The sequence below is a fragment of the Diceros bicornis genome, chromosome 7 (assembly GCF_020826845.1).
Source record: "Diceros bicornis minor isolate mBicDic1 chromosome 7, mDicBic1.mat.cur, whole genome shotgun sequence".
Lineage (NCBI taxonomy): Eukaryota > Metazoa > Chordata > Mammalia > Perissodactyla > Rhinocerotidae > Diceros > Diceros bicornis.
In genome coordinates, this window is record NC_080746.1 from 11,062,214 (window position 1) to 11,085,711 (window position 23,498).

General features: G+C 40.1%; 1 protein-coding gene across 8 annotated transcripts in view; it reads right to left on the reverse strand.

Moving 5' to 3' along the window:
* CCDC15 (coiled-coil domain containing 15) overlaps positions 1-10,567 on the reverse strand; it is an 89,599-nt gene extending 79,032 nt beyond the window's left edge. For all 8 annotated transcript variants that reach the window (XM_058544893.1, XM_058544891.1, XM_058544895.1 and 5 more), the window contains exons 1-4: positions 10,361-10,567; positions 9,819-10,007; positions 4,669-4,818; positions 3,923-4,114 (exon numbers count right to left, since the gene is read on the reverse strand). In XM_058544893.1, coding sequence (XP_058400876.1) covers positions 3,923-4,114; positions 4,669-4,818; positions 9,819-9,998 — 522 coding nt within the window. In that variant the 5' untranslated portion in view covers positions 9,999-10,007; positions 10,361-10,567. The remainder of the gene's footprint in view (positions 1-3,922; positions 4,115-4,668; positions 4,819-9,818; positions 10,008-10,360) is intronic.
* Positions 10,568-23,498: the final 12,931 nt, after the last annotated feature.

A 23,498-nucleotide genomic window follows, 5' to 3' on the forward strand; every position in this document is an offset into this window, starting at 1 on the left:
TCTATTTCTCTGTCATTACCATAACCCTTCACCAAACCTCAACCCAAAGGCCCTTTCAGTGACCTGCTATGAGGACTGTAGTGGATTGAACAATGGCCACCCAAAGATACCAGGTCCTAATCCCTGAAATCTGTAAATTCTACTTTATAAGGAAAAAGGGCACTTGCAGATATGATTAAGTTAAGGATCCTGAGACGAGGAGACAATCCTGGATTATCCACGTGGGTCCTAAATGCCATCACAAGTAGAAAGCTGGGATAACCCATGCTAGAAAAGAAATAGTGTTGAACTTAATTGTCCATAGATAAATAGAAAGTTATTATATGGTGAGAATGAAACAATGATCAGTTGTTCTTCAATTCCCCACCAAAATGAAGTTATCAAGGGACATCATAGAAACTCAATCCCAAGAGATAAATATCAGTCCTAACAAAAAGCAGGGAGCTAGGCTAGTTCGATTTTATGTGACCACTTGAAATTTCTTCCAGTTCTATGATTCTAGTTTCTAACTCTAGGTGCCCAATCTTATCTGATATTAGAACAAGTAGGTAATATCAACTATTGTAAGTGGAAGATGAGGTGGGGTTGTAGCATAAGAGAAGTCCCAGCAAAATCACATTTGGAACACAGTATTGTGTTCAGCTGTGAGGGTCATATTTGAAAACAGCATTGAAAACTAAATAGCATTTGGAAAAAATCAACTAAGATTGTAATCTGGAAATTATGTTATATGAAAAATGACTAAAGGAATTAGGAACGTAGTAACCCCAAAAAAGAAAAATAGTGATAATTAAATACTTGAAGTGTTCTTAGAGATGACCACTGTATTTTATTCTCTGTTACTTCATAGTGCAAAACTAGGACCAATGGGTAAGTTATAAGGAGGAAGATTTTGACTTAATACATTGAAAAAATAGTTCTAATAATTTCAAGCCCCTAAAAATGAAATGAACAGTCTGAAAAAGTAATGAGTTGCCCAACAGTGGAAGTGTTCTAGCAGAAACTAGATGGCCATATGTATATATTAGAGATGTTATAAAAATATCTCTAATATATATACCTGGAAAACAGTATAGAGGTTCCTGAAAAAACTAAAAATAGAACTACCACATGATCCACCAATTCTACTGTTGAGTATTTATCCAAAGACAACAAAAATACTAATTTGAAAAGATATATGCACCCCCAGGTTCATTGCAGCTTTATTTACAATAGCCAAGATATGGAAACAACCTAAGTGTCCGTCGATAGATGAATGCATAAAGAAAATGTGGTATATACATATACACAACGGAATACTATTCAGCCTTAAAAACAGACTGAAATCTTGCCATTTGCAACAATGTGGATGGACCTCGAGGGCATTATGCTAAGTGAAATAAGTCAAAAAGAGAAAGAGAAATACTGTATGATCTCACTTATATGTGAAATCTAAAAAACAAAACAAACCAACAAACAAAAAACTAAGCTCAGAGATGCAGAGAACAGATTGGTGGTTGCCAGGGGGAATGGGGGGCATGGCGGGGAGGTGGGCAAAATGGGTGAAGGGGGTCAAAAGGTACACACTTCCAGCTATAAAATAAATAAATCATGGGAATGTAATGTACAGCATGGTGACTACAGTTAATAATACTGTACTGTATATTTAAAAGTTGCTTAGAGAGTAAATCTTAAAAGTCCTCATCACAAGGAAAAAAAAAAAACAAAATTTTTGTAACTATGCACAGTGACGGATGGTAATTAGACTTATTGTGGTGATCATTTTGCAATGTATACGAACATTGAAGCATTATGTTGTACACTTGAAACTAATATAACGTTTTAGGTCAATTATACCTCAATTAAAAAAAAATTCCTTAGAGAGAGATAGGTTAGATTAGATAATGTGTCTTCTAACATTTAATCAAAAATGTAAATAAATTCAAACATATTGGAAACTTTAAATATATTTAGAAGTAGACAGAATACTATAATGAACCCCATAACCATCAGCCAGCTTTAACATTATCACTCCTGGCCAATCTTGCTCCATCTATAACCCCCCACTTCACCTCACTCTTATATTATTTTGAAGCATATCCTAGACGTCAAATCATTTCATCCTTAAATACTTCAATATGTCAGATGAACTTTTAAAACTATTTCAACTCTAAGATTCTATGCTTCTATAGCTCCAAAACACAAGAAAATTGAAAAGTCCACTAACATTCAGAAAGTGAATCACCTTCACCATTTACTCAACCAGTTCTAGATAAACCAAGTGAGTTAGTGCTTGATCACTGTCTCATTGTCTAATTCTTAGTGACATCTAGTGGATAAAAACTACAACAGAAAAGCATCTATTGTCATGGCATTGTACGGGCAAAAGTTTAGAGGCTCAAAGTAGTTTGTCACTGAACATTCTTCAGTAGTTCTGTTATTTCCCTCTATAAACCACACTCATTACATATTCTAGGCTTTTAACTGTTCCTACTATCTCAAAATTCTCTTGAATTTACCAATTCAATCCAGCTTACCAATTTAAAATATACAGCTCAATTCCACCTCTTCCATGAATTCTTCCCCAACTATTTCCTTAGAATTTAAAAATTTTTGAACTCCCATATTTTATCACCAAATAAAGCAAATATCTCTATATTATTATCTAATAGATAGGGGGTCTATTAGCTTTGTATCTCTATTTGGAAATATAAACCCACAGAAGGTCCTATTAACATTTCATTAGTATCCCTACAACGTTTAATTTATTAAACACAGTATATTCAAATATCTGCGGACTGAAGAGTTCTACTCATGTATTATACAGATGAAGTAAAATCCTCACTACAGTGAGAATTATAGCTACAAGCACCATGCAGACAAGAACCATGTCTCTCTTAGTCAGTGTTCTATTCCTTTTACTTTATGTAGTACCTGGCTCAATAAACATTTGCTAAACAAATTGTTCAGTCTTAAAAAAGAAAACAAAAAAAGATTATAAAAATGATTACTATAAAGCAAACAATGACAAGAAAACGTCACAGTTCTGTCAACATAACACGTGCTTCTAAAGCTTTCTCTATTGATAGTAGCAGCACAATCAGATTTGCTTCATACTTATGACCAAGCATGTTAGCTTAGGCAGTCATACGACTTTTATTTTCATATAATCATCATTTTCCACATTTTTGCCCTCATCTCACTATCCCTAGGAATACATTTTTAAATGATAAGATGAAGAATAATTCCCAAAGTAGAGGTAAAGAATGTGATAGCAACTGGACAAAAGCTCAGGTACACTAAGAAGGGAGCAGATCGGATGGCATCAAGTGATTTGAGTGGATGAGTCTATTCATGGTGGTTAATTTTTAAATATCAGGTATATAAAATGTATCACTAAATAAAAGATACATTTTTCAAAAGACTCTGAATATGTTAATTGAGAGTTTACTCTATCATTACTTGATCTATAGATCTATTAATTGTGATAATCAGATTAAAGGTTAGAAAAAAAGAAAAATAGAGACAAAAATAATGACTGAAATACCCCATATATGTACTGAACCTCTTTGCAATACAGGTTAGGAATCACTTCTGTCCATATGCTACAAACTGATGGTAACTCATCCATAACATAGTTCCAGTATAAGTGGGAAAATCTATGTTCTTTGACCTAAAGCTCTTTCTAATAACTTTTGAACTCTAATACCTTGGCATCTTTCTTTAGATGATTCTAAAGTGTCCTATCAAAAATAAATAAGTATAAATTTAAAACATATATATAAATAAACATCATCCCACCATTCCCCACTTTACAAAGGTAAAAAAGGAGGTAATAAAAAGTGAAATTGAATGTGATACCTCCTAATCTCTACTCCATATCCTAGATATGTCATATATCTAAAAAAATCATAGACATAAAATAAAATGAATATGTACTTACAGCCTGGGCTTGTTGTTGGAATAATTCATTCTGATTCTCTCTGTCCTCTATTCCATCCCCAAGTATCTCAGAAGGGGGTAACCTAGCACTTCCAATAGCAGCATTCAAATTGTTTGGAAAAATGCTTGTTCTTTTAGGAGTTAAGTGTGCTGGATCTGAAGACTGCATGGCTATAGAGCTTTCTTTTTCTGCCTACACAAAGGAGGGAAGAGTGAGATTCTTCTGGTGAGATTCTACTCGAATCCAATGCAATCAAATAATGCCACTAAGCAGCCCAAAAGATTTTAAATCAGGACTAAGGGGAGGGAGGGGGAAGCTTTAGCTGGCAAAAGAACTAACATTTACCAGGTACCTACTATGTGCTAATAATTTACATTTTCTCATCTAATTCTCACAAGAATCTTATGAGACAAGTATCATATTCCCATTTCATAGGTGAAGAAACTACGGTCCAGAGAAGTTAAGTAATTAGCCAAAGGTCACATAGCTAGTAAAACAGCATAAGCTGGAATTCAAACCCAAGTCTGAATCCAAAACTCTGACACTGTTTTTAACTATTTAATGAAAGCAAAGAATGAGTCAGAACAACACAGAAATGAAACATGGTTTCTCTATGCCCTCTCTAGTAAATGAGATTATACAAAGCACAGAATCAAAAGAAAGTGATTCTGTTACTACCTAATAGTTTATCTCATAACACACGCACTTTCCATTCAGTCTTTACTCAGGCTAACTTTTGAACTTACTGCTTCATAAGACTTCTGAAGCTGTTGTTTTTTTCTCAGCCTAATTTGTTGATTTACTCGGCGTTTGACTTGTCTCTGAAAATGCTTCAAAGCTTCTTGTTTTTTTCTTAGCTGTTCCTTTAGTTCTTCTTCAATCATATATGCTGAAGTCTTCAAAGACAAAAGATAGAAAATGAACTTAAATGTCAGCAGTTTTGCCCATTAGGGCTCTGTTATAAACACAAAGCAGTCAGGAAATAATCCTGAAAAATAATTAAGTCTATAATCCAAAATTCCCAGTAGAGTAAGGAAATCACAGGAGTTCAGAGCCCATAATCTAGACATAGCTAGTGAGTACCAAAAACTTAAACCAAATGACAAACTAAAAATTGGGATTTGTGAGTACTCAAATCAAATCTTAATTTTTCATTGAACTGAGAACCAAAGGTGCCTTCATTAATTCTTAATGAATCAATTCATCAATTCAAATCTATCTTTTGTTACACATTTTCTAAAATGAGTAAAACAGTCCAGACACACCAGATTGCTCACCACTCACCAAATATGTCCTATTATAAAATGCCTTGATACTCAGAATTATGCTCCATTTTTAACCTAGCATGCTCTTCCTGTCATCTCCACCTGGTAAGGGCCTACTCAGTTTTCAAGATCATCTAATACCCACTTCCTAGTACCTTCCACGATCCTTTCTTCCTCTGCGCTCTCTTATGCTATGGTACCTCTCATTAACATTAATTGAGTACAGTATTTCTTGACTCTTCCATTATATTATGAACTCTTTGAGGGCAGGAAATGCATTTCATTCTCCTTTCTTTCCCCTATAGTATATAACACAGAGTCTTAAATATAAAGGTACTCAATATTTATGTAATGCTCAATTCTAAAACATATTCTAAACAATCTGGAACATTTTATCCCATTTGAGTATTTACTTCTTCTAAGTGCTTTGAATAACAATCATAGTCACCATAATAACAGCAGTCACCATCATTAAAGATCTATTACAAGACAAGCACTTTAACTACATTATATCACTGAAACCTCAAAACTACCTCCGATAGCAGGTATTCTAATTTTTAACGTTACAGATGAGGAAACTGGGGCTCAGAAAGATTAAATAATCTTTAGTATCCTCTAGCTGGCAAGTAGCAGAGCTAGAAGTTTCTCTGATTCCAACACATGCCCTATACCATACTGCTTTTCTCTTGACTACATTTCTCTTGAATAAGGAATCTTCAAACTAAATAAAATCATCATCACACCTCCTACCTACCCCTTCTTCTAACAGTGATTCCAAAATCTAATTCTGAAGGTGCTTCAAATTATTTCACAGGCTGTCAATAAATTCTCAAAATCAAGTGAATTTAAATTCCAATTAAAATTAAATTTTCCAAGAAATCTATCCCATAAACTATTCTACAAGAGTATGTACCACAGGAGTAGAGTGTACAAAACAAATATCAAAGAATAACGAGGTAAAGTAATTCCAAAGGAGAGATATATGTAGTAAAGCCTGAACTGACCCAAATTAACACAAGCTCCAGACAAGTTTAAGCCATTCTACCTCTTTCTTTGACTTCCATTGCCTCTGTCTGCCCCCTCTTTTACCCCAAAGCTGGGATTATCAAACATTTTATTGAAGTGTATGGTTGATTCCAAATTGTGGATTTCAATTGCAAACCAAAGATAAGAGTGTACCACATGTTAGAAACATATTTTTCTTAGCAACCACCACTGTGTAAGGCAACCGGAACCTGAGAACACTTGTCCCACGGGCTGTTAAGAGGTTCCTAGAGTCAAATAAATTTGGGAAATACTGGGTTCAACAAAAACAAATATTGCTTCAACTGTACAACTAATTTCTCATAGCCTTTTTGCAACCTATGGACTACCCAAGGGTGCAATATAGAATGAAGTGTTTCTCACATCAATCAAAGAATACATTTGGATTATTCGCATATGATGGAATTGATGCTTAGGTTATATAGTAGTTAGTCTCCAAAGATGATCTCCCTTTTTCCTCCCAGTGGATCAAGCCTCCCTGTATTTACGCTCCTGTGTAGTCAACTCCTACACTGAATAGTCTGGCTCTGTATATCCAACAGAATGAGGCAGAAGGGTTGGCTCCACGACTTCTGAAGCAAGGTAATAAAGCAATTTCCACCTAAGGCTATTGGAGTGCTCACTCTAGGGGAAGCCAGCCACCATATAAGAATTCTACCCTGAGACTACCATGCTGTGAGGAAGTCCAAGGTAGCCAAATAGAGAGGCAATGTAGAAAGAGAAAGATATCCAGCCAGCCCAAAGCCATTCTAGTCATCCTAGCCCAAGTGCCAGATTATGTGAGTGAGAAACCCTTTTGGATATTTCAGCCCAGCAGATGCCACATGAAGAAGAACCAAGAAACCCAACCAGCAGCCAGAATCCAGTCAAGTTGTCCCAGACATCTCCAGCTATTTGGGCCACCCTAGCCGAAGCCTCACACATCATGGAGCAGACAAGCCACTCCCACTGTGTCCTGCTCAAATTCCTGACACCAGTATTGTTTGCTTTATGCCACTAAATTCTAAGGTGTTTTGTTACACAACAACAGATAACCAGAATAAATTATAAAATAATGCAATAGCCATATATGCGGATAGGGTAGTAGCATCTTCTGATGCTAATTTAATTAACAGGGATGGGGCTCAGAAGCTACAGCATTTTTAGGAATCCTGATGTCTCCTTGAAATTTGGGGGACAAAAATGATTAGGACTTTCCCTTCAAAATAGACACGATCTTATAGTAAGCAAGCTTTTGAAGTAACTATTCAGCATCTATTCTGAGCTGACAAAGCTATCTATTAAATAAGAGTGGATTCTCCAGACTATACATGCTAAAACAATAAAGAGTTCTATTAGATGCTTGATCAAATTGCCTTTTACTGGTACTGATCAGAATTTTTTAAATGAGGGAAAAGAGACATGTTTATACATGTTCCAATAATTTAATATTTTGAGTTCATGTGTGGGAACATGACACTCGATATTTTTTAACATAGAAAAAGAAAATCTTGGTGGTTTTCAGGCATTTTGATGCTACTGACATTAGAAAGATGTCATAATTTGAGCAATTAAAAAGAGATGTCAATAACTTAAATGCCAAAATACCTTTGTACCAAATCTTCCTGATTCTTCTGGGATGTTTCCTGCATTTAGCCCTTTTCATTCCCACTTCAACCACCCCTTTTCAAGGCTTTCCCACTCCATTTCTTACCACTAAACAAGTCTTGATGCTATACTTCCTGCCTAAATTGTTAAATTACATCCTAATTTGTCTCCCAGGAGCAAATCTCTCCCTAACCTTTAAAAACTTTGAATCGATTAATCTAATCAAAACACTGTTTGATCATGAAATTCATCCGTAATATTAAACAATGAATCAAGTCAATCCCTTCTCCAAAATTTCCAGTGTTTCCCTACCACCCCTATTTTCCACAATCCTATCAATCACCCTACTAAACCTTCCACTCCAATCAATGTAACGTACCCTTAGAATCCTGAATATACCTTGCTTACTTCCTATTCTCCCCATTCTCCTTAATTAGAGAATCATCCCCTTCTCTTCGATTATCTGAATTCTTCATTAAACTTCCCTGGGTCACATCAACCCAAAGTCATATCTTTCTTCCTTGATTAAGTATCATAGTCTTCTAACTTAATCATATACTATCCAGGCCCTTAAAATCCTTTCTGGAAATAGGCAGAGTAGGAATAAATGAATGAATATGTACACACATACATACAAACATAAATAAAATGAATATACAACATTGCATTGTTATTTAACACTTACTTTAAATAAGTCTCATTTCTTCTCTGAGATCAAAGACCACAAAGGAAATGTACCTCATACTTTTCACCTCACGTTCAGCACCCTGTCTATACATTCAGAAGACCTTCACACATTTTGTGCATTCCATAAATATTTACTGAGTGCCTATATTTATTAGGCACTAAGATAAAAGTGGAGATATGATAATAAATAAGATTTTTTCCCCTGTGCTCTAGGAGCTCATGCTCCTTCAGGAAAGGTAGATATGTAAACTTACTACAAATATAATGTGGTGTGTACAGTGACGGATGATAATTAGTCTTTGGGTGGCAAACATGATGTCTACACAGAAATTGAAATATAATGATGTACACCTGAAATTATATAATGTTATAAACCAATGTTACATCAATAAAAAATAAAAATAAATTAATAATACTTTTTAAAAATAAATAAATAAAATGTGGTAAGTTCCACAATACAATTTGAACGAATAGCTAAAGGGCACAATTTAGTGAAAGACTATAAAGAGTCTTCTTACAAAATCGTCCTCATGTGTTAATTAGTACATCTGAGAATTATCAAGTAAACAGGCACACATGTAAACTTTGCAAATCTTTCCCTTCATCTGAAATGCTCCTCCCTACCACCTGTACTTACAGCATTTCCATTCTTTAAGGACCAACACAGACTATATTTCCTCATTCATTCATTCATTCAAATATTTCCTGAAGACCTACTATATGCCAGGACAAGAATGAACAAAATGTAAAGGTTCCTGTCCTCAAGGAATTTATAGTTAAGCTTTCTCAGAATCCAAGTCAGAATTAATCTCTTCCTCCTTTATTCTCTTACTGCATTTTGCCTGAATCTCCATTACCAAACTTATCAAAAACTTTAAGCAATCAATTAATGTTACATGAAATGGGCCAACTGTCATCCCTAGTACACTGTGGAATGTCTGAAAGATATAGACAGATATATATATAGATATATAAATACATATATATTGGTAAATACATATAAATATATATATAGATATATAAATACATATATATTGGTAAATACATATAAATATATATATATATTTCCTGTCCCATGTAGATTATGGTCTACACAGCAGGTGAGTAATAAATATTTGATTACGCCAACTAAAGCTGCAGAAAGTTTTGGCAAATACACGTTTGTTCCATAATCCTAATGCAAGAATATACCTATTTATGACAGAATAGAAACAGCATCCTCAGATTGCTCCTCTTTATCTAAATCAGAGAAGGCTAATAAAAAGAAAGATGAGGGAGGAACTCCACCTTACTTGGTCCAAACTGACACTCACATATGCTGGGATTTCCGAACTATGTGGCGAGGCAGGTTCCACCCACGCCCCAACTGGTACTATAGCCTGGTTCCTCTCAGCCAGCACTGCGAGCACGTCCTTGCTCTTCAGGGGGTCTAAAGCCAGGGGCAACCTTGTGGTATTTCCAGGCTTCTTGAGGGGGGCCACACTTCCCGGCATCTGTGACTCCTGGTTAGGAGAAAGGAAAAGCTTAAAATCTTCAAATGACCGCGTTAAAATCTCCGCCTCCTAACACACGAGCCACAGTCCCCTGAAAAGGAGAGGAGCCTTGGAGGAGGCAGTAGCCTGACAGGGAATCGAAGAACAAGGATTCTGGAGGGGAAAGAAGGAAAGAGGAAAGAAGAGAAGTGGGAAGAAATAAAGAGGGAAGGAAAGGTTTAAAGACTGCCTTCTGGAAGGAATGGGGAAGACGGGGGAGAGAAAAAGGATCTGATTGAGAGAACGAAGACTGTACCCAGCGGTGGCACAGCGCGGTGGAGAAGGGACCGTGGCAGGGGGCTGGGAGGATGAGGAGTGGGAACCTGGGTCTGAGGCAGAGTCCAAATAATCGGTATCCGGTTATGGGGGGAAGCGCTGAATGGCGGGGAGTCCCGGGCCAGCTAGAAGCCTGTTTCTGAGACCTCGAGGTCCCACTCCTGGTGAGACAGCCCGGGCCCAGCTCGCCACAAACTCAAACTACCCCCGATACCACAGTAACCGCCTCCAGTAAACGGCCACTTTCGGATGGGCCGCCCTACCCAGCTCCGCCTCGCCCCGCCCCTCCGTAGCCTTGTATCCGCCTTTTCCGGGCTTGCGTCACCTCCCGGCGACTGGAAGGCTGAGGGGCGGGGCTTCGAACTCCGGAGATTCGTCACTTCCGCTTTTTGTCTGGCTGATGGGGCGGGAATTGTGAAGGCGCGGGGAACCGGGCGGGAAGCGGAGGGGGCGCGGTGCTGCTGGCTAACGGGCGAGCAGAGGTGTGGCCTGCCGACCGCGCCGTGATAGTCCCAGCTCTGAAACCATCCCAGATCCTTCAGGAACAGGGATACGTGGGGCTGAAGAGCTGACTAGCCTGGATGCCAGCTGAGGGAAGCACGGGAAAAGGATGGAAGAAGGCGGGCCTGGCGGGGCTTCCTGGAGGAACAAACTAAGCCAACAATGAATCATACTGATCGTCTGTATACTTCATTACGTTTACGTGCTATTTCATACATATTCTTATATTTGAACATCACAGCCTCGTGAGTGGTCTCCCTTTCTGTTGGAAGCTCTGCTGTAATCCTGGGACACTTCATTATCCCTGTGAAATACTTATTCATTAGTTCATTTAACATAAAATTGAGCGCTTTTTATATATCAGTACTGTTCTAGGCACTGGAAATATATAGCAATGAACAATACAGACTAATATCCCTTGCTTATGGAATTCACAATATAATGAGGAGAAGTAACCAAATAAACATGAATAAGTAAATAAATGTGTCTGATGCTGATGAGTACTGTCGAGTAAAAGCAGAGAGAGGATAAAGAGTGTACTGGGGAGAGGGGAGATGAAATTTTACATAGGAATGACTAGAGAAGGTTTCACTGAGGTACTTTTGAGCAAAGACTCCAATGCAAAGTTCCATGAGATAGTGGAACCAGCTACTGTAATCTTCAACGGAGAGTTTTATAAAAAAAAAAAAAAAAGTATTCCAGGTAGAGGGAACAGCAGGTACAGTGAATCCAAGATAGGCACATAGCTGGCTGAGAAACAGAAGGAGGCTAGTGTGACTGGTACAGAGTGAGAGGGAGAGAGTTGAGATAGGAGATCAAAAGTCAGGGGGAAGGCAATCATATAGAACCTTGTAAGCCACAGAAAGGCATTGAGATGGGGGAGCCACTGAAGAGTTTTGAACAAAGGAATGTCATAACGTGACTTAGATTTATAAAAGATCATTCTGGATGTTGTATTGAGACATACAATGTGGCAAGGGTATAAGCAAGTAGACCAATTAGGAGGCTATTCCAATAATCCTAATAGAAGATTATGATGTCTTGGATCAGGGACGTAGTGGTAGAAATGGTGAGAAGTAGATGGATTCTGGATATATTTGGGAGGCAGGACTTTTAGGACCTGTTGAAGCTTGGATGTGGTTTGTGTGTGTGTGTGTGTGTGTGTGTGTGTGTGTGTGTGTGAGAGAGAGAGAGAGAGAGAGAGAGGGAGGGAGAAGAGTCAAGGAAAATTCTAGTGATTTCATCCTGAGCAACTGACAGGATGGAGTTGCCATTTACTGAGATGGGGAAAAAGGGGAAGGAGTAGGTTGGGAGGGGGAAGATCAAGAGTTCAGTTTGAGACAGATTAAGTTTTATTTATCTAACTGACATCCAAGAAAGTAGTATGATAAAAGTGTCTGGAGTTCACAGGAGTGTTCTGGTCTAGAAATATAGATTTGCAGGTTGCTAGCCTATAGATTTAAAGCCCTGAGACTAAATGAAATCATCAAGGGACTGACTTATAGACAGATAAGAAGTCCAAGGATTGAGCCCTGGGGTATTCCAACACTGAAGAGGCTGAGAAGAGGAGGGGAATGCAAAGGGATTGGGAAGGATCAGCCAGTAAGCTAAAGAAAACCAGGAGTGTGTGATACCTTGATAGCCAAGTGAAGAAAATGTTTCATTGAAAAGGACAGACCGTCCATGTTAAAGCCTGCTGATAAGTCAAATAAGATGAGGACTGAGAATTGACTATTGGATTTAGTAATGTGGAGGTCATTGATGACTTTTAAAAGAGCAGTGCTTTTGGAGTAGTTAGAGAGCAAAATCCTGCTTGAGGTAGACTTAAAAGAGAGGGGGAGGAGGAATTGGAATCAGCAATTTTAGACAATTCTTTCAATGGGTTTTGTTGTAAAGGGACACAGAAATGGGTAGCTGAAAGGAGAGGTAGAATCATAGGAGGGTTCTTTTCTTTAAGATTGCAGCACATGTTTTTTTGCTTGGGAATTATCCAGTAGACAGGAGAAAACTGACATGCAGGAGAGAGATGGGAGAATTTTTGCATCTATGTTCTTAAGTGGGCAAGATGGAATGGGATCTAGTGAACAAGTGGAGAGATTGGCCTTAGATATGAGGGATGGTTCACTATAACAATAACAGTGAAAATACAGTATATACTGGTAATTGGATAATATGGTGATGGGAGCTTGTGGAAGTTATCTTCTGATTGTTCTGTTTTCTCCATAAAATAGTATTGTAGCCAGCTTGTGTGGCCTCTGATGATCCCTACCTCTTGGTATGCACACCCTCGTATAGTCCCCTTTCACACTGTACCAGGGTTGGTCTGTGTGACCAATAGAATATGGCAGAAGTGATGGTATGTCACTTCAGATATTAGGTTATAAGAGATACTGTTTTCTTGCTCTCGCTCTCATTCTGTCGCTCTCTCACTCTTGCTCTTATTCTCACTCTCTTTCAGATCAACTTGCTCTGAGGGAAGCCATTTATGTCACGAGCAGCCCTATAAAAAGGCCCACATGGCAAGGTACTGAAGGCTCCTGCCAACAACCCTGTGAATGATCTTGAAAGTGGATCCTCCAGCCCCAATGAAGTCTTCAGACACTGTAGTCTTGACCAACAACTTCACTGCAACCTCATAAGAGACCTTGAGCCAGACTATCCAGCTAGAAACTGTCAATAATGATTGTTGTTTTAAGGTGCTAAATTTTGGGGTAATTTGTTACACAAAAACAAATAACAATACAAATAGGAAGCAAGTTCATCAATTAATAAAATAGAGGAAGAGATGTTAGAGGTTTGAGGAAGGAAGATAAGGTATAAAATAGTTGCCCAAAAGAGTGGAAGTAAGAACTAGAGACATGTACAATTGCCAGATGGCCTTAAGGACTCATGTGAGGTTCATCATTATGAATTTAAAGGGAGACTAGTCAGCATGGTTGAGTGTTTTTCTTCAGTTGCATAATTATAGGCATAAGGTAGGGGGAAATTTTAATTTTAACCAGGGTTGACGTTTTACCAAAATATTACTATCAAGCAAGAAACGGGCAAGGGAGTTAAAGATTAGTGCAAGGGAGTAAATAAATGACTGACCATGGAATTTAAAATAGGTAATGTGGGAAGGGAGGACAAGAGGGAGGCAAGGGATGTTGTAAAGAAGGTAAGATCAAGAGACTGTAGGTTCCGGGGGGGGGGGGGGCCGGGTCTAAGGCTTATTAGAGCAGGATACTAGAAAGAATGCACTGAAAAGATAAGAGGTGGTGATCCGAGAGTGGGATGCTTGAAACAGAGTATGGAGGGGCTGCAGATATTGGTATTGACAAAGTCTCTGGTACGACCAAGGGAGGGAGTGCTGAGGTGGGTTAAAGAACAAAATCACAGGAGAAGAAGAGGTCATAGAAATGAGGGGCCAGAGCACTGGATGGATTATTCCTGAGGTTATTGAAATCACCAAAATATATGATAAGAACAGTGTTGGCGAGAGCCAGGAGCAACAATCTTTAAGGAATTTTGGGAAAAGATCTGGAGGTTGGTAGATGAGTATAACTTGGAAAGCAGTGAGTGGTATAGTCTAACAACGTTAGATTCAAAGCGAGGGTGAAGCTAAGAAAAAGGAGGGAAAATGGTTTATAAATAGTACTGAGAAACCAAGAGGCAAGGAGGAAGCCTATCCCACCTCCCCCCAGAGGGTGAGGAACAGAAAACAGCCACCACTTGAGAGGACCAGAGAGAGGTTGATTTGTACATCTCCACACACAGACACCCCAACGCTGAGCAGAAATGTTATTAGGTAGCTCCTTGCTCTCTTTAACCCTGTAGCTCAAGGTCTGTGCCTCCCATGAGCATCTGTGCCAGTGGTTCCATACGAATCCATACTCTCATTATGTCCAGAGAGCTCACCTCTTGGGCTCTATTCCCATTTTCTGACCTTATCACAAGGCTTATCTTCTATATTGCCAGAGTTAGTTTCTCAGCAAAGAAACTATTCGCTTAGAAATGTCTATCTTCTTCAGAAACTTAAAAGAATGGATGTTGCTGGCATCAGAGTCTTGAGGCTGTGTTCCAGAGAACTCCTCATCAGAGCTGGATAATCTCTGATGTGTGTGGCTGGGGGATCCCTGGCCATCTCTGCATGAAGCCCTGAGTCACTGGGTCCTTGGCACAGGTCCATTCTACACAGAACTGGTTGTTTGATGAGCACCAGGGGGCAATTTGCTTTTTGGTCACCACTATCCTTTTTATGGCCCACTGACCCACGCCTGTAACCAATTAGAAAACTTGGTCACCTGTCGGTCCTAAGGGCCTATACTAAGGACACCCTCTCTAGAGGTGGAAAACCACCTGCCTACTTCCATGCTCCTGGGATCTAGATGTTGAGAACTAAGCCTCAGGCAGCTGCGTCATACCCACTTTCACTCTCTCCCAAATTCAAGCAGGATTTCCCTGGGCTAACCAATGTTCTGGGCTATTTCCTGAAAGTAGACCATAGCACTGTCCTCTTTTGTTCTTCCTCCTCCTTATCCATCTCTCAAAATAACCTTTCTAACTGGAATAATTGGTGAGGGTCCTGCAGCTTGCCTATGCAGACCAGGTTTTTGCAGCAGCATTTCATTGTAAATGGCAGCAATAGCAGATTGCTCCAGTCAAGCCCAGTTTCAAGAGCCTCTGCTGTACCGATCTTTGCAAAAGCTTCTCTGATTTTATCACGGGTGCAGAAGTCTTTTCTCCTTTCTCTTGGTGGGTGATAAAAAAATTAACATAGGAGTCTCAGTGTCTCTCCAGAAACTCATCTAGGAAAGACACAGAGATTCACTTCCCAGATCCTCCTTCAAGGAAGGTCTCTTTGGCCCAGTTTTGAGGAGTGGTGTAGTCTTTTGGCAGTCAGCTCTTTCAGGGACTGCCTCAACCCCAGAGAGGTTCCTCACCCTCCCTTTGAGGAGCAGCCACATCCGGTGACTGATGGACGTGGGATGTAAAGGCCTGGCTGTTTCTGTCTAACTTAGAACAACTCTGATGGGCCATCATTTCAGCTTCAGGGCTCGTTGTGGGGTTGGCTGAGGCTGTCCAGCTTGCATCACAGCTCAGCTTCTCCCTCTGTCCACTCCTGCTTCCCTCCCCTCCCTTCCACAGGTATCAATCTCAAGCACACTTCCCGATAAACATCCTGAACATGAAACTCTGTCTCAGAGTTGGCTTCCTGGAGCACCCAACTACGGCACCCTGAGTGTTGCTAGGCTCAGAGACAGAGACATTGACAGCTATCAGGCCGTTAACTCCTAGCCTTGAAATCCATAGACTTATCATTTTTCTTTTCTTTTCCATCAACGAGACCTGCAACATTTCAAGAAGATGGTCAGCCAGCAATTTAAAGTCCCTCTTCCTGTTGACATTTTTGAGCCTCTGGGCTAAGCTCTCAAGGCTACCCCACCTCTAGACTTTCTAAATATGTGAGCCAATAAAGTTCTTTATTGCTAATGACAATTTGCATTAGGTTTTGTATTATTTGTAACATAGAGAGCCCTGAGTTGAGCAAGATAGAAGGAGTCAATTGGCAAAGCTAGGAGAATGAAGCAGACAAGCAGAAAGATTCAGAGTTACCTACAAAAGTTGGTTCCAGGAGCTGCCTCGGTGTTTGAGCTCTCCAAATCTAGATCCAGGCAATACGCCTCTACTCCAATGGTAACTTCACTGGAATATCTGTTCTTTGAAGCCAAAGAAGCTTCACTAAGATAGGAGACTTTGCCATAACATGAAGCTAGTTTTGGCCGAAATGATTTTATCTGTCTATAAATTGTTAGGCATATTACTCACCATACTTTTGACTTTTTTAGAAAATGTACTCCTAAAGTATAAAAATTCTAATCAGATACTTTAAAAATACATTGTAGGCTTTAAAAGCAGTTTCAAAAGAGGATTTCAAAAATATTTTATAGAATAAGTAGCAAGACACTCATACTTTGTGGTTTTTATAGTCTATACTTATATGTTTAAGGCATGTATTTAGGTGAATAAATTCTGCAGATAAATTTTATGCTGCTTTTAAAAATCTTATAAGGTAACTACTTTGGAGAAGTCAAGCCATTCATTTTTGTGTGGTCTGCTATAATTGTTATAATTATCCACTATTAATAGTCACATTTTCTATATCCCAAATCTCTAGGGACAGCATATTATAGTGCAGAGAACAGAGACTTTGAAAACAAACTTGAATTTATGTTCTGGCTCTGCAATTCACTGTTTGTGGTCAAGTCACATAATGTCTTTGTTTCTTCATCTGTAATATGGGGGAAAAATTGACCTTTTAGGATTTTTTTTGTGAAAATTAAGGTAATATATATGAAACGCAGGATGTATAATAGGTTTTCAATAATTGCTTGCTAATTTTTTTTCAGGAAGCAGGAAAGAAGTCATCTCTTCTACCTTTAGAAGATTCTGATTTGTCTGCACATGGTTAGGCACGTGGCCCAGCCTGGGATAGTATTCTATTTTCCTGGCTATAGTGATTGACCCAGAGCTGTGCATGTGACCTATGCTAGGCCAACCACAGTCCTTCACAAAGATTTTTTTTTTAACAAGCTTCATCAAAACTCTTCTCCCTGGATGACAAGCTGCACTGTCCAATATGTTAACCACTAGCTACATGCGGCTATTTAAATTTAAATTAATTAAAATTAGATAAAATTTAGAATTCGTTTCCTCAGTCCCAGTAGCCACACTTAAAGTGCTCAATAGCCACATGTGGCTAACAGCTACCGTACTTGACAACACAGATACAGAACATTTCCACCATCATAGGAATTATATTGGACAGCATTGATACTCTAGACTGTCTCACAACCATGGCCCCCATCAAAAAAAAGTCTAAGAAAGTTCATGAGAATGAAGCTGACACCAAGAGATAAGCAAGAGAGATGAGTGATAACCATGATGGCTTTTAAGTATCTTATTTCCAATTATTCCTGCTTCCTCCAAAATTTTGTTACATGATACAAGAAATTCCCCCTTTTTTACTTCAAATAATTCAAGCTGAACTTCTGACACTTACAACCAAAAAATCTTGATGGATCACATTCCTTAGCTTGTCGGGCAGCAAACTAGACGCAGAATCCTGCATGGCAACTCTGGCAAGGATCTGTAAATGAGACAAAGCAGGACCCTATAAGTACTGCAACAAATGGTGAAAATTTTGGCCTGTCTTCAAGGCCACCTTCCCTGCTAACTTAATTGGGGCCTTCTTTTAAGAAACTTTGTTTCTCTCTATGTTGAATCCCGTGTGCCAAATATCCGTTTTCTTAGAGTCTCTGCACTCACCGCTGGGGAGCCAGTTGTTCTCTTGCTGACTAAGCTGTGTTTTTTATGGCCCTGTTGCTGGCCTTATCCTTCTTCCTCTCACTTCTTGTCCCAGAGCCTTCCTTTTTTCTACCAAATTTTTACTTCTAGGCCTGACTGAAGGCGACCTCTTTCAGGAGTGTAGTATGAACACTGTACCAAGGAGCACAGGCTGAGTCTCAACTATGCTGACTTACAAAATGTGTGACTTGCAGCATGTTAGTCAACCTCTCTGAGCTTCATGTTCCTCCTTGAAAAAGAAAATTCCTACCACACAGAGTTGTTAGAAGATTAAATAAAATGATATTTTAAAAGACAATTTGTAAGGGGCAATGCAAATGAATTATCAATTATATTTAAAGATTTAGATGCAGCTTTCCCAACTATATTTAAGTACCTAGGGATTGTGTCTTCTGGTACTTTTTTTTTATTGAAGTATAATTGATATACCATATCCTATTAGTTTCAGATGTATATCATAGTGATTTGATATTTATATACATTACAAAATGATCACCACAATAAGTCTGGTTACCATCTGTCACCCTACAAAGTTATTACAATATTATTGACTATATTCCCTATGCTGTACATTACATCCCTATGACCTATTTATTTTATCATGGGGAGTTTGTACTTCTTAATCCTCTTCACCTGTTTCACCCATTCCCCAATCTTTCCCCACTCTGGTAACCAACACTTTGTTTCCTGTTTCTACGTGTCTGTTTCTGTTTTGTTTTGTTTGTCCCTTTGTTTTGCTTTTTAGATTCCACATATAGGTGAAATCATATGGTATCTGTCTTTCTCTGTCTGACTTATTTACTTAGCATGATACCCTCTAGGTCCATCCATGTTGTCGCATTCTGTCACTTTTGAATGTGCCACCTTCCCCCTTTCCCACATCCTATTCCTCTTATTAATGTCTGGAACATGGAGTTCACAGAGTAGGCAATTATTAGATGTTGGCTAGCTGATTTCCATTTCTGTGCCTCCCTCTTTGGAAGGAGGGCAAGAGAGGGAGGATGGGAGTGAATCCTTCCCTGGGACATGGTTGGTGGGAGGACACAATCAGAGGATCTAGGAGAAGGGAAACAATGAAGCCTTTCACGAGCTGGGGGTAATTTGTGGCTTGCCTGTGATTTTTCAACCTGTTTGTATTTGAGCACTATAGCTTTACAGGAACGGAACTCCAGAGATGATCTGTAGCATGTCCTTGCTACATCTTAAATAGGTCAGCAAAAGCTAGATCTTTCCAACACTTTAATGCCAATTCATTTCTCCTCTTTGTTCCTCTGGAGAGTTGCTGAATAGGGCACGTTCCGCAACCATAGACACAAGCCTGAGTTCCTCTGTTTCTGAGGGGGTGGGAATTCTATTCAGAAATCAAATATTTGCTCTCAGCATAAAAGGCTTTGATGTTTTTCAGTTTTCCAGTGTGGAAATGGGAGCACCTCCTCTCTGCCTTACCAAAATGTACCCAGGACCCCATGCTACCCCAGGATCACATATTTCCCCCAACAAACCCCACACCTTTTGAGACACCATGTCTCTGCTAACGCTTTTCCTCTGAGTGACTCCTCACATTTACAGAAATCCGCAGGTAGCAAAACCAACGTTCAGGGTGAAGGCCCTGCGAAGGGCGGGAGGAGCCTTTGACCCCATCTCCACTTTCCAATTGATGTTTCTCAGAAGTGAGCCCGAGTAGGGCGACCTATGGGAACTTTAAAAAGAAAAAGGAAAGAAAAAATGTCCTTGGGGAGGGCCTTTCCTCACTGTCGAGGCCCACAAAAAGCGTGTTTTGTTCCAAACGGAGCTAGCTAAGCTGTCTCTTGTTGGTTGGGTGCTGGAGCAGCTGGGCCCTGCCTCCTCTCAGCACAAAGCCTCTCACACATTCCTTGTTTCCCAGGCAATGCGCTGCAGCTCTACAAATTCTCTGGCTGCTGTTGGCCTCCCAAGTCCTCCCTCTCTCTCTGTTCCGGCAAATTGAACTTACGGTAGGAACAACTCTGGCCCCATTCACATATAAGTTTATGGAATAAAGAATGAAAAACAACTTCAGCAATAATAGGGGGCACCAGGAGTGGGCAGAGAGGGCCATCTTATGTCCTGAGGCATAGTCAGAGAGTAGCTGCTGGGGGTAAAACGCTAGATGGGGACTGAGGCTCAAGCACACGGGAGGTGGACTTCCTCCTGATGAGTTAGGGCAGTGGTCAGAAGTCTAAGCTTTGTTGGTAATCAACATGCGTTTTTAATCCAAGTTCTGCCGCTCAGTAGCTATATGACATTAGCAAGTTGCTAACTTCTTGAAATTTTAGGTTTTCTTGTTTGTAAAATGGGGTTATAATCTCTGCCTAAGAGGGGTACTGGGAGAATTAAATGAAGAAATAGTTGTAAAGTACCTGTCAGAGTAAAGTGAGGAGTAGCTTACACACAAACACACACTCAGAGCAGTTAGATGAGGGAAGATTTGGACAGGATGCCTTCATGTAAGGGTCAGGCCAGAAGTCTGGGGAATTAGCCTCCCCTTACCTCTCTGAAGCAGCCCTCAGCCCATATCTGATGGCAATTGGTGGATAAATATCCCAGCTCCCTTGCCTCTCGGTGGGGTAACTCTGAGGCATATTATTCGTTATCTCCCAGAGTTCCCCAACAGGATTAAGCTCTAGCTGCCCGTGATAGTCATTTGCTTCATATGCAACCTTTATTGGCTTCCTTCCCTTCCATGTCTCATTCTCCCAGTATACTACCTGGTTTTACTGGGGTCACCTTTCAAATAGACTATTTCACTTCTTGTCTCAGGGTCTTCCTCCGGGGGAGGCCTAGGTTCTCAGGATCCAAACTCCTGCCTCAGCTGAATTAGTCCATTCAGAGGTCATTTCACTGTTCTGTTTGTGCTGTCCCTTTTGCATCCCATGTTGAACCAGAACTGAACTCAGTCCTTTGTCTCAGTAGATAAACACACACACACACACAACATACACACACGCACTCTCTCTTTCACACATCTGTATTAGTTTTATATGGTGGATAACACATTGCCACAAATTCAGCAGCTTAAAACAGTGTACATTTGTTATCTTACCATTTCCGGGGATCAGGAGTGCAGGCATGGCTCAGCGGAGTCTTCTGCTCCGAGTGTCACCAGACTTCAATTAAGGTCTCAGCAGGTTGGCATTTCTTTCTGAGGCTCCGTGTCCTCTTCCAAGCTCATGTGGTTTTTGGAAGAATTCGATTCCTTGTGATTGTAGGACTGAGGTCCCTATTTTCTCATTGAATGTGGCTCTCGGCTCCTAGAGGCCACCAGCAGTTCCTTGCCATGTGACCTTTTCACAACATGGCAGTTTATTTCATCAAAGCCAGCGAGACAATCTCTCTCTCTGGTCTGCTAAGTCTGAGTCTTCTACAACATGAGCTAATCAAGGGAGGGGCTATCCTATCACCTTGGCCATATTCTATCAGCAGGAAGCACACACATATATTGCATTTGCATGTAGTAAGCTTTTCTGAAAGTTTTGAAGAAAACAGAGGAGGAAGGTTTTACAGTGTGACAATGCAAGCTGTTCTTCAATTTTCTTCAGCTCCCCTACCTCTCCCCTTCTTCATTTCTCTCCTTTCTGCTCTTTCCCTGTCCCCAAATTCCTGCTTATTTCTATGTACAGCAGTTTATCTTTTTGTTCTTTGGCTCTTTATGCTTAAGGCTTTAACTACTACTCCGTGGCATATCTTTTTCTTGCTAAAGACAATTCCCTCTGTAAGAGGAATTTGGGTGCCATTTGTTGGAAGATTTTTTTTCATTCTGTTGCCAAAGATTATTCACAATTTAGTGGAGAGACAGGTATGACTCAACTAATAACAGGAAGTGAATGAAGGGAAGGACGGGGAGAGTGCTAAATATAAAAATCACCACTGATGTTATGGTACTGGTAAGGCCAAACCTCTCTAGTAGTAGTATCAGTACTAGAGCATTCTTCCTGGAGCCTGCAGACAATGGAACAGGCCAAGTGGGTGGGGACATTCTTAAATCTGACGGTAGAGTTATTAAAATTGGTATTTATTTACATATCATTCGTGTGTGTGCACGTGTGCGTGTGTGTGTATGCGTGTTTTACCACTTCTTGCGTCTACTATTAAGTAACTTTAGGAGTCCTGGGTCTGTCATTAGATAGTTTAACTCTGGGCAAATTATTTAACCTCTCAGTCCCTCGATTCCTTCAGCTCAGAAATGTAGAAGTGGGACAAGGTAATCTCAAATGTCTCTTGCTGTGGGGTGAGTCCGTTGCTCTGTGATTGTTCTGCCACTCCTACCAGACCTTCAGTTCTTTGAAGACAGAGCTAATTTTTATAATTCCCCAGCCAGGTTTTTTTTTCCCCCCAATTCCCACAGACGTCTGTATAGGGCGAAGACTCAGTCAAAATCACTAACTGCTTCCTGTTCTAGAGACGGAACACTTCTGAGTTTAAGTGGGCAGATGCGTGTGTGTGTGTGTGTGTGTGTGTGTGTGTGTTTGTGTTGAGGCAGGGGCTCCATTCTGAGCTGCAGGGGCACTGTCTGAGCGCTCAGCACAGAGGTCTGGGTACAGCAGGCCAGGGCTGCCATGGGTACAGTGGTGAGGAGTTGAGATCTCAGAGCCCCAGAGGGGGTGCCAAATGAGGAGTGGCCTGAAGCAACTGTGTGTAGCAGAAGGGCCAAGAGGACTGGCCCATGCCACTCAGAAAAGAACAATGCCCTCCGAAATGAACTGCTGAAGTGCTCAGAGTGGGAAGGGGCACAGGCTTTGCCTAAGCAAGGGCATTACTGGTGCCAGTCAAGTAGTCTGTCTACCCCATTGTTTGAGCAACCACACTATGCAGAGCTCAGAATTGGGCCCTGTGAGGAGACCCATAAGAATGAAGAGTTACAGTCCCTACCCCCAGAGAAACTCCCAGGCTAATGAGAAGATGGCCACAGTAACTACATTTTCTGACCCAAAAGTAGGCCATGTGGACTGAAAAGTATAGATACACTTTTGAAGTTGAACGAACGTAATGTTCATAATCAGGATGTCCCTAAAAAAAATACCCAGCCTGCATCATCAAGAATTAGATGGGACAGACACACCCACAGGGAAAAACCCAAAGCACACATGGAAGGGTAACACAAGGGAAGCTGGGACAGCTGAGGTCAACCGTATCTGTTATGTGGAAGAACAAGTTGGCTTGACTGTTACCTTATGTCCCTGTAACCCAAATGCCTATTTGATCAGTGGCCTCCCTCAAAGTGAATCCCAGTTTTTTCTGGGAATTCACAAAGGGGCACCTCATATGTGTTCACACACTGTCTGTCACCTGCAGTCATTATTTGGTGCCCTCCTTGCTCTC